The 11,239-nt window shown below is 37.3% G+C and overlaps 1 protein-coding gene across 2 annotated transcripts; it reads right to left on the reverse strand.

Moving 5' to 3' along the window:
* Positions 1-253: 253 nt before the first annotated feature.
* Positions 254-11,239, reverse strand: LOC113056656 (KH domain-containing, RNA-binding, signal transduction-associated protein 1-like). 2 transcript variants are annotated; one of them, XR_003277734.1, is made up of 11 exons: positions 10,961-11,239; positions 9,821-9,942; positions 9,614-9,730; positions 9,388-9,534; positions 8,975-9,114; positions 8,629-8,869; positions 4,089-4,162; positions 3,811-3,869; positions 3,456-3,630; positions 1,387-1,440; positions 254-271 (listed from the first exon to the last, which is right to left on the reverse strand). XR_003277734.1 is itself a non-coding variant. In XM_026223450.1 (9 exons), the coding sequence occupies exons 1-9, from the start codon at positions 11,088-11,090 to the stop codon at positions 3,521-3,523; spliced, it is 1,140 nt and encodes a 379-aa protein (XP_026079235.1). In that variant the 5' UTR covers positions 11,091-11,239; the 3' UTR covers positions 2,466-3,520. The 2 variants fall into 2 exon arrangements, 1 of the variants encoding a protein (XP_026079235.1); XM_026223450.1 differs by lacking the exons at positions 254-271; positions 1,387-1,440 and having other exon boundaries at positions 2,466-3,630.

The following is an 11,239-nucleotide window of genomic DNA, read 5'->3' on the forward strand; positions in this document are numbered from 1 at the left end:
CCTAAATTTAGATTACAACAGCCAAATAAACTCTTCACTTAAAGCATTCTTGTGCACACCTCTGCAATACCAATTAATTTGGAAACATTTAGTAACACAAACTTCAAAACAGTATAAAATCTTTTATTGGGATCCAAAAAAAGTGGATGTATAAAAAGTAAAGATAATTTAAAAAAAACATAAAAAATAAATAAAAACATTCCTGTGTCACAAGTTATTGTATAAAAAGGCGCTCTCCTTTTCCTCTTCGGTACAAAAGGGCACCAAAAGCCTGCAACACAGAGAGAGAACTAAAGTTTTTAGAGATTATATAACAAGCATGCATGACCAAAATAATCCCAAAAATGCTAATGGAGGAAACTATGGAGCTACACAAACACCAGAATGCACTTTTCTAACCACCAAATAAATTAAACGCATATTAATATAAAAATACTGCCAAATGCATATCCATTGTCAGGGTTCCAATACTCTGGTCCAATAACCTCGGACTGTTCCATGATTCTCTCAGTAATGTGGATACATAAGAAATGACAATTCTCAATAGAAAAATGGATCTCTGCCCAGTGTCATGTGGTAGCTGTACTATAGAGAGTGTTGCCAAGGTAAAATGTGTATTTTACCAAGAGAACTACTTCATATAATGATCGTACAACAGGATTCAGATCACTGTTCAGTATCATGGTTATCAAATATGTGAAACATGCGGAATGGGGGGAGGGGTCCGGTGCAAATCCAGTTTAATCCTCATTGTTGTGTTAATCATTTTGATCAAGGGGATCTTTTTGCCACAATGCTAGTTAAATTTCACGTCACTGGACTAAACATGCTTACTTGCAAAAACAAAACTTCCCATGCCAAAAAATTTTTTATTATCTTTTTTTGGGATATTTTTCCCCACCTGGTAACACTTGTGGTGATTGGCCTACAAAATACAAAAAAAAAAAAAAAAAAAAAAATCCTCCTAAATTCCTCATCCCATATCATTATCAAACAATGGATTCATTCCTGACTGATCTTAGCCCTTATTCATCCAAGCTGCACCTCACCTTTTAAATGAACTGCCAAAATTAGCCACAAATAATGCATTTTTTCAAAAACTGAAGTGCATAGGCTCAGATTAATGAACCTTATGACCAGTCAGCTCCAAAAAGAAATGCAAAACCTGTGCTAACTGAAGCCAAGATTAGGTGAGAATATAGCAGAGATCAAGCCATTTGACTAAACTATGAAGCTCAAATTCACAGATCCAGTTAACTGAAGATGTTATATAGATTTTCTTATTCATGTACAATTTACCAAGGATACTTTTCAAATTTGCTTGTTTAAAATATTGCATGCTTGCAAGTCATTAATTATGTATATACACACACACACACAATTCACCTGTAGCAGCTGCCTGGTAAAGCCAGCCTGGAAAGAACCTCTCAGCAGCGGTCACTGAGCAACACAAAAGACGCATTAGTACACAAGACCTCACAAATCAACAACTCTCTTTCACACAAGGCCAACTCTACACACAACTCATTACATAATTGTTAGATTTGAGGATTTTTTTTTCCATTTTGTACCGCTACAAGAACTACAAATTACAAGTGTAATTGACCAAAAACTACAATCTAATTTGGTTAAAAAAAAATTTTTTTTTAAGGATGCATTAGCCAGGTTTAGGAATATTTACTTTTTAATTCGCAATGATTGTGTGAAATTGAATAATTGAACATTTGTGCTGAGAAAGAAATTTAGGGTTGATATTACCTTCTTTTGAAGCTTGCATTACACTTTACGCCTTTTCCAATTTTGATGTTTAAGTCAGCGAATGCAACATTTGAATCATCTTGGTCAAACTTTCTTCCTGAGCTACAAAAGCCTTTGTGCTTAATTTGGTTGAACAATACATATTCCGTTTCTTTTGCACGAAAATTACCAGAGCACCAAACATCTAGATTGTTTTGTGCATGTATACTTTACCTTTTAAAAAGGGGAATCTATCTGCGCTTTTAGAGGTGACTCTGCAGGTCTTACCTCAAGATCCTTTCAATAGAAGACATATGTAGAGTCTCTGCGACATCAGAGGGGATTTAGTGACCCTGATGCAAGGTTGCAACAGGGTTATTGCTTTTAAAACAGGTATAAACACATTAAAGAAATTCCAAGATCTTCTTCGTATTGTGTATAAATCATTGTTAATGTTGAATAGTTTGACTACTATTTGTTAAAGGGGTCATATTAAACCAACTTGTTTTTTTTGCACCAAAAACAGGCACATTTTAGTTCAAATTAAATTGAATTTTTTTTTTTTTTTTTTTTTACTTAATTTTGAGTTCTAGACGTTAAAGCATGTTCTCATAGTATGACCACTAACACATTTAAAAGCGGAACGAACAGCTGATTTTAAAGATATGGCCCCTTTAAAATTATGAAACAAAATATTGAGATTAGCTTGTTGGGGGGAACCAAAGTAATATTTTGGAAATAAGTCTTTAATAATATTGAGGTCAATTGTTCCTGTACAAGACATAATAATATGCACATTTTTCACGATCTACTTGATAAATAATTGCTATTTATCAACGGTTTATACACAATATATTTTGAACAGCACTGAATCTTAATGTTGTGATGTTATATAATCCATGCAGAATTTTTACATTTTGCAACATTTGGACAGTTTTGTGAGATGAATTATCACTTTAATAAGTCAAATACAAAAGTTTTGAAGGCTGTAAAAAAAAAAAACTATGCTTTATTGACAAACTGACAGGGAGACATTTTGGACATATTTAGTTCCCTAGTTAGGAAATGCACACAATTTTGCTAATATTTCAGAAACTGCAAATCGATAAACACCAAAGAACAAGTTTCTAATATTGGAGTATTGTACGAACAAAGATTTGAGAGTTGTACTTTTTGCCAGACTACAAGTAAATTACAACCTTTGCGATATTTGTTTTTCTCATTTAACAAAACGAATCAGTAGATGTGAAGTTTACGAAACTTTAACAATAAAAACCCTTAAACCAAATGGAATTTGTTCTTTGAAAAAAGTAACATGTTGGTTTTTACAGGAACTAATATTTTTGTGCATTCCTTGAGAGCTTTTGTTATGCTTTACAAAAGCACGTTTGGAATAAGTCTAAGTGACATAAACAATCAGTTTTCTTTTTTTTTTTAAGCAAACATTTTACAAGTGGCCATCAGCTAATTTTCTAGCATTCAGGTATCAGCTTTTTCAGAAGAAACACTTAAGCATTAAAATGAAATGAACAAAAACAGCAAAGCTTAAAAAGAAAAAGAAAAAAAATGCAGAAGAGAACAAGCACAGCATATAAATCGCAAATCTAAAATAATGCGTCATGTCGAACTTATGGTCATCATCCTACTTCGAGTGGATTCAGAATATTAAAAAGGAGTCTTAACCAAAAAAGGAATACAAAAATAACAACTAGAATTACTTTAGGTGGTTACAAGAGGTTACGAGGGGAGGAAGTTGCCAGGCAAACGTAGTGAAGGACAACTCTCAGAATCTGCCGTATGGATGCTCCCGAAACGATTTGCCCTGTCGGGAAGTCTGAGCCTTTCCACCGGCACCAGCGCTGCCCCAAGCTCCGCCCTCCCAGTCATCTTCAGCTAGGAAACACACAACACACACCCTTAACATGCAGTTTAGTGCATCTTACACAGTGTAGTTTAAGCATGATAAAGGTTTTACATTAGAATCTGTAGAATAATCTGGCTGTATTGGCTGAAAGATGTGCCAAGAAATATGCAAATTTCACTCAATGCATGCAGAAAGGAGTAATGTCTTACTGTAAGACTCGTAAGTTTCTTGTGCCTCTCCGTGACCGTAATCATAATACTCTGTGTCTCTGTGGAGAAGAGAAAAAATATTTTAAAGAGCAGCTTTGTAAAGAAAAAAAAAAAATCTAGAAATTGAACGAAGGCAAGACTTAGGATGAGAAGAAAATTACATGGCTTTTGAGAAACTGTGCTCAAATGTTGTTGCAACTTGGAAGTGCAGGAAGAAATTCATAAGTTAACTGGAATCACTACAAATTTAGAGGAATAAAGCAAGAAACAGCACTCACTGCTGTGGAGCAGGCTGACTGTAGTAGCTCTCGTACCCTTCATAGGAAGGCTCTGCATATGGTTCTTCATATGCCTGAGAAAACAGAACACATCGAGATGTTTCACAAGCTTTAAAAAAAAAAAAAAAAAACCCTCTAAAGAAGTTTGATTTTCTCAATGGCAATAAGAAACATCCGTTTGTACAAAGTGGTAGAGACTAGGGTTGTGTAATAAAAAAAACCTATTGCGATTTTTGATAAATTGCGATTTCGATTTTAATTATGATTTTACAGTCTTAAATGCATTCAATATGATTTGGAAACTTTCCAGAAGAAAACAAATTTGAGTTTTATCAAAATGTTGTAGCATATTGCTAGAACAGACATTGTCAAAATTAACCAAGTAAAGCTGTGACAAAATGTCTAGACATAGCAAAAAATAAATCCCGTGTACAGGGATTTTCTTTCTTTCTTGCCATGCATTGGTCGTTGATCTCACTGTAGCGGTGCCTCATGTGTTGAAACAGATTTGTTAGACATTATACAGGTTCACACATACTGCGTCTGAAGTGTGTATACAGTATGTGCATGTGGTGCAGAAGCAGCAGCGAGAGTGCGTTATTGTAACACCAAAGCACATTAAAATAATGCCCGAGCACGAATCTCTTTGCTCGCACAAAGATTTCCTTTGTTCGGTCACAAAACCAGACACGTGTGCTCGGATACACGCTGCTCTCGCCCGGAGAGAATACATGCACTTAAAATGTCTCATCTCGCTGAAACGGTGTCCTGTGCGCACTCTATGCTCATGTGCTGGATATAAATTATTTTAGCACTTTTCTATTTCTAACCTTCTTTGTTCACATCTTTCACCACGTGCAGTCTGAACGCTCGTATCCGTTAACATGGGTTCGGAAAAAACTACGCACCACAGACTGAGTGTGTGAACCTGGAGTTACGTAGGCACATGCCCAGTCTGTTCTGGATTCTGATTGGATCAGATAGAATACAGCGCGAGGTCGGGCCTCAGAAAATCGTGCTATAAGGCAATTCAGAAAATAGTGCATGCTCAAATCGTGATTTTTTTTTAATGATTTCTATTAATTGCACAGCCCTAGTAGAGACTAATGCTAAATGCAGAGCAAAAAAAGCCATACAGAGCTACCAGCGTGGTCTGATTCTTAAACATATGGTTCTTTCAAATGGGCCCCATTGTTCTTTTACAAAGTCTTGCTTGTTTTTTTGCACCCAAAACAGGCAGACATTTAGTTCAAATTAAAGTGAAAGCTTTTTTTTTTTACTTCGGGTCCTAGACGTTAAAGCATGTTCTCATAGTATGACTATTAACACTCAAAAGCTGAATAAACAGCTGATTTTAGAAGATATGAACCCTTTAACCCCTTACTAGTAACCCCCCTTTTTTGGCATGGAGACCGAAATTACATACCCAAAATAAAAAGGTTTCTGCTCATGATTCTTTCTGACTAGATACATAATCAACCTTTGTTCACAAAGCTGACACTTTAAAGTTTACTGTTCAGGAATCAGAATCACTCAGGACTGTTATGATAATAGAGATATATAAGCTCAAACATAAAAACAAAAATAAAAATATTAAAAACATATGTTTTAAATGTATTTAAAAAAATGTTGATGTAGGAAATGAGTTTGAAAACACAGTGTAGCTAAGGCCACAAGTCTTCCAAGACTTCATAAAAAATTTCATAATCGAATCTGTAAAACTGTGAATTTTATGAAATATTTTCTAAGGCCATGTCATGTGTGTTTTTAGAGAAGGCTAATCAGATTGATTTATGGCCCTTGTCATCTCTGTAAGATCTCACATGTAAACACTGATGTGTGTTTTATATGTGTGTTTGGCTGTGAAAACTGCCCGTTTCATGATTGTATTGTTCTCACCAAACGGTTCTTTCACACCTCCGCCAGGTATGACACATTATCCGCATTATTCTTTTATCATTATTCTTTTGTTTTTATTCCACCTTTATTAGCCTTGATTGTGGTTTTTCAGGCTTTACAAAGCAACAAAGCAGCGATCTCACTTCAGTCTCTCTTTGCATTTAGCCCTTATTTATCAAAAGTCTTACTATAAAAATACAACAAAACATTTTCTTACGACCGTGAATTATTGAGACAAAAATGCATTATGAAGAAGAAAAGCACCTGCTATTAGTAGCATTGGTGCTAACGTTAGCATCAAGCTACATCTGACAATTTATGAAATTATTAGTACACTTTTACTCAAAACTCACTTTAAACCCCGATCGAGTGTTTATAATAACTTCCTTTAGCGATCAGGGGTGGAATTTGGTCGTTTACTGTTGTAAAAATATGTTATTTGTAGCCTTTTTCATCGCTGCACAAGTTAGCATTTCCGATGTACATTTTCGATTTTTTTTATAAAAACGCCCCAGATCTCAAGAAATTCTCATACCAAGCTTTACTATCGTAATCGCGGGTTTATTATTCGGATATTTTGTGTGTACAGAGGTGTTTCAGTGTTGTTTTGGCCAGATAACTACCAGGAAGTGTGCAGGAAGCATGTGACACGATGGGGCGGTGTCCAGATATGAAACTCTAAGATGGACGTTTGAAAGACCCAATCAGAGTCTGAGCCACACAGCACGAGCTGTGACTACTGCACGCACACACAGATCGCTGGGAGAGGCTGTTTATCATCTGATCGCGTAAATCCGTGGAAAATGAATAGAAATGACGATTCTGTCTGAAGAAATATGAAGTAAACATCAGTAAATATATCCATATATCTCCGCAGATATGCATCTTTTGTCTATACATCCTTATTGACGCTGTTCAGTGAGTCTATGTGAACACAAATAAACCGCTCTTGACGTGACTGAATATGAGTGAGTTGTGAATTTCTATTCAAAATGTGGCATAATACGGATTTATTATTTTGCACTCCTGACATAAATCACTAAATATCTGTCACTGCAACAATGTTTTATCAAAATATTGGTCAAATATCGAAGCTTGAGTCTTTAAACTTTCCATTGATGCACAGTTTGTCCAGATGAAGACAGTGATGTTTAATGTGCTGTGAAAGTGAAACAATAATAAACTGGGGCCGTCAGCGATGTTTGCACGCAAAGGGGTTAAAGTAAAAAACAAAAACAAAAAAAAAACTGAGATTGTTGGGAAAACCAATGTAACATTTTGAAAATATTTGTCTTTAATTATACTGAGGTCAATTGTTCCTGTACAAGACAAGCTATGCACATTTTTCATGATCTACATAATAATTGCAGACTATATCAATGGTTTATACACAAAAGATTTTGAACAGCATTGAGTAAAGCACATTTTCTGTCTTAATATTGTGATGTTATAAGATCCATGCAAATGCGATTTTAATTAACTGCACAGCCCTAGTAGATTTATGCTAAATTTCAAAGCAAAAAAAATAAAAATAGGAGGCATACAGAGCCCTCAGCATGGTCTGATTCACTAACACGTTTCTTTCAAATGGGCCCTTTTATGCTCTGACAAAGTCTTGCTTGTTCTTTTTTTTTTGGTGTACTAGAACAGGCTTTCACGGTAGGTTGTGTGAGTCCCCGCTCTGGCAATGACAGCTCCAAGTTCCTGTATCAAATGAATGCCTGCCTTCTGAAAGACAAAGTGTGCTGAGAGTGACAGCACTCCGGGCCTGGTCCGGAAAGGTTATTTCTCTCACCATAGTCGCCTGCTGTGAGTTTGTATAAATACTGCAACAAAATCTAATCGATTTGAGTGATTTAAACCTGGATGATTGTAACTACTCTAAGCTCGTCTGCCTTGGGAAAGCTAGCATCTCTCTGACATACAGCTGTGATAACACTCACTGCCTTCTCTAGAGCAGCTCAACCCGGTCTCATCCCATTCGGCAAATCTGTGATATCACAAATCCCAGAAAATCCATTGTACTCCAAACAAATCGCTTGTTGTAGTTTGAGAAGTTTTGTTAAATAAAATCTCCGTCTGAAGTGGACTTTGAGCTTTGTAACTTTTCAGATCTTTAAGCTCAAACAGCAACATTAGACTAACTAAAGTTGAAAGTGAAGAAGCATAATACCCTTTTAAATGACTTTAATTCAAGTTTAACAAAACACTGTCTGATTCCAACAGACGGGCTGCTTAATTCAGTTTAAATGAGTTTTGTAATCAAATAAAAGGAAATAGTCACAAACCAGTAATGAAGCAAAATGTAAATTTAATTAAGAGTTTTGTAGCACATGACCATAGAGAAGTTTGGAGTGGTTTCAATATCTTTCCTTTTTGTAATTTAAAGTCTCAAGTTCACTAAAGCTAAAAGCTTGATTAAAAATACAGTTAGGTACATTGTGAGATACTAATTCGAAGTTACCATTTCAAAATGCAGTTTATACCTCTAATGTGAGGCTGAATGTGATGTGCGTTTTATGAAAATTATGTTTTTCAAGGTTGTTTGATGAACAAAAGGTTAAAAGAACACAATTTGAAAGAAAAAAAAAACCTTCTGATCAAACTCAAGTTAACAGTGGTGTCGTGGATATTGACTTACATATTCGCCATAGGTTTCAGGTTTGGCTGGATGCTGTTGGTGGGAGAGAGCGGTGGCTGGTGTCATCCTCTGAGCAGAGGCTGGTGGTCTTGAGCGGGTGGCTCCTGTGCCTCCTCTGGCTGGTGTTTGGGACGGAGGACCACCTCTTCCTGCGGGGGCTCCCCTCGCTGCAGCTCCACGTCCTGGGCCTCCTCTAGGTGCTCCTCCACGGGGTGCTCCACGAGGCGGCATGCCACGACCCCTTTGACCAAAATATGATTTACTACATATGTACTTACTATGTGAGAGAATCTTATGAGATGCCCGGTATGTAACAGAGGATATTTAATTGATACAGTTCTCTCACCTAGGTCCCATTGGGGGTGGTGGGCCTCCACGACCTCGGCCATGAGGGAGACCTCTGCCAGGGCCATGCATATCCTGAGAGCCGTTCAGAAACCCTGGATCCATGAATGCATCCGGGTGCATCTCATCGAGCCCTTCCACCTGACACGCAAGAAAAAAAGGATAAAGCAGGCCAATCAGTTAACAATTATTAAATGGGTTACTTGTTATTTCAAATGGATTTAAACAGCAGATTACAGCACAAGTGAAAGTCCATTAAAATAATTAAATGTAAAGAAATGTGGGTGTTGCAACAAAGTTAAATTAGGTTTTTTGTAATAACCATTCATAACACTGTACTTAGCATTTCTAATTCAAATGAAACAAGTGATAAATATGAAAAATAGTAATGAGTTTGTTTGCATGCAAACTTACAGGCATTAGGAACTTCTTGACCTCATCCATGGCATGAGCCATACGCAGGTAACAATCAGGAATTGGTGCAAAAACCTCGATGTGCACATGCAGCTCCATGGCCAGGTGTGCATACTTCTGATCTCCACCCTTCCTCAACTCCTCTTCCTGCAGGTTTCACAATTTAATCTTTATTAACCAGGCCATTTAACAGTAAATGCATTAATGCTGCAGTCCGGTTCATTACCTTGTTCTTATCTCTCATGGATCCTTTGCCCAGCACGGAGATCTTCGCGCCGGTGTCCTCCTGCAGGCGTTTGATGGTGCTACCCTGCGGCCCCAGAATCTTTCCCACAAAATTGAACTATGGGGAGAACATTGAGAAATTGCGTGTTAACCAACAACAGATCCTTGCAATGTACAGATAAAACCCAAACGGAGTGTAAAGACTTACTCGAGGGTATTGCTTGACAGGAATGAGCACTCTCTCTTTCACCCTAACGTTCTTGGCGGTGAACAGATCCAGATACGTCTCGGACTCTTTTTTGGGCTCACCTTTCTGGACCCTTTCAATCTCTGCAAAAGAAAACAAGATCAGCTCAGAGCAAAAATTTAAATGTTGCTTCAAAGCAATTTGAAAACCCGCAACAATTCCAAACATACAAAAAAAAACTACAATTGGTCAACTTTTACTTTGTCATAAGCACTGATTTAATGTCTAAAATTATGGTTTTAAAATGCAGACCACTTTCTGGGTGAAACCATAAAATTTTTTATGCAATGCATCACAGCCAAACTTGACTTTAACAAGAAACTCTCCTCTGCTTCAACAAACAAAGAACACAAAAAGGTTGTGGGAAAACCAAGATATTCAATGAAAAAAAAAATTACTTGCGCTTTCTGGAATCAATGGAATGCCCTAACTATTATAAATTACAAAATACATTTTGCATTTTTAAAAAAAGATACTAAGTAGCTATATTTTATTGATTTTAGGCACATAATTGGTTAAATTATAACCCATGTGTCTCTTGTACTGTCTGCAATCCTAGGATTCTCTTCCCTCCCAGCTTGAAGCAATGCATCCTGGGATTATCCTTCTCCACAAAGGAAACGCAAACGATGCTGGCCAAAGTGATCCACATACACGCAACTATCGTGGAAGGAAAAATCCTCACGTGCAATTTATTATGTATAATGGGTCTGAATGTATCTGAAGACGCCATGTTATTCTCCATCAAAGTCGCATGCACATTTCACACATTTGCATGTGTGCAAGCTCAGAACCTCAAGGCGAAACACAAAAAAACTTTTTTAAAGTCATCGGTGTAAAGATACTTTTCACATATTCGAAATTAGACATTGCAAACCATCACAAAATGACAGCGGAGCATAAAACAAGTCACGAACAAGGGAAACGCAACAAGGCCCAAATTAACTGCACGCGGCCTGCACCGTGCATTTGACCGATGCACGCGTTGAATATGAACAAACAAGCGGTCAAAGACCTGACTTCAATATCTAATAAGAGTTATAGAAGCTACAGACACGAGTTCTGCGTGAATGGTTGAATAATAAAGGAAGAAGCACTGACCTGCAGACAGCAGCTTCATGGCGTGCGTGAACGAGGAGTCCAGGCTGTCTTTCTCCGCCAATAACTCCGGCAGATATTTACTGTCTCCGGCGCTGTTCTTACGCTTAGCGTTGCTGTTATTAGCATCCATGTCGCTCACGGCTCAAGGGACTTCGGCGGAGAACTCAAACAGCAGGTGAAGGGGTGTGGAGATGGAAACGCGTGCACAGGCTTTTCTACTCGTCCTAACAAAGGAAACGGCGGCTAATGGCGCACTGGTGGAAATGACCTCACACAGGC

This window comes from Carassius auratus, chromosome 38 (assembly GCF_003368295.1).
Source record: "Carassius auratus strain Wakin chromosome 38, ASM336829v1, whole genome shotgun sequence".
Taxonomy (NCBI): Eukaryota; Metazoa; Chordata; class Actinopteri; order Cypriniformes; family Cyprinidae; genus Carassius; species Carassius auratus.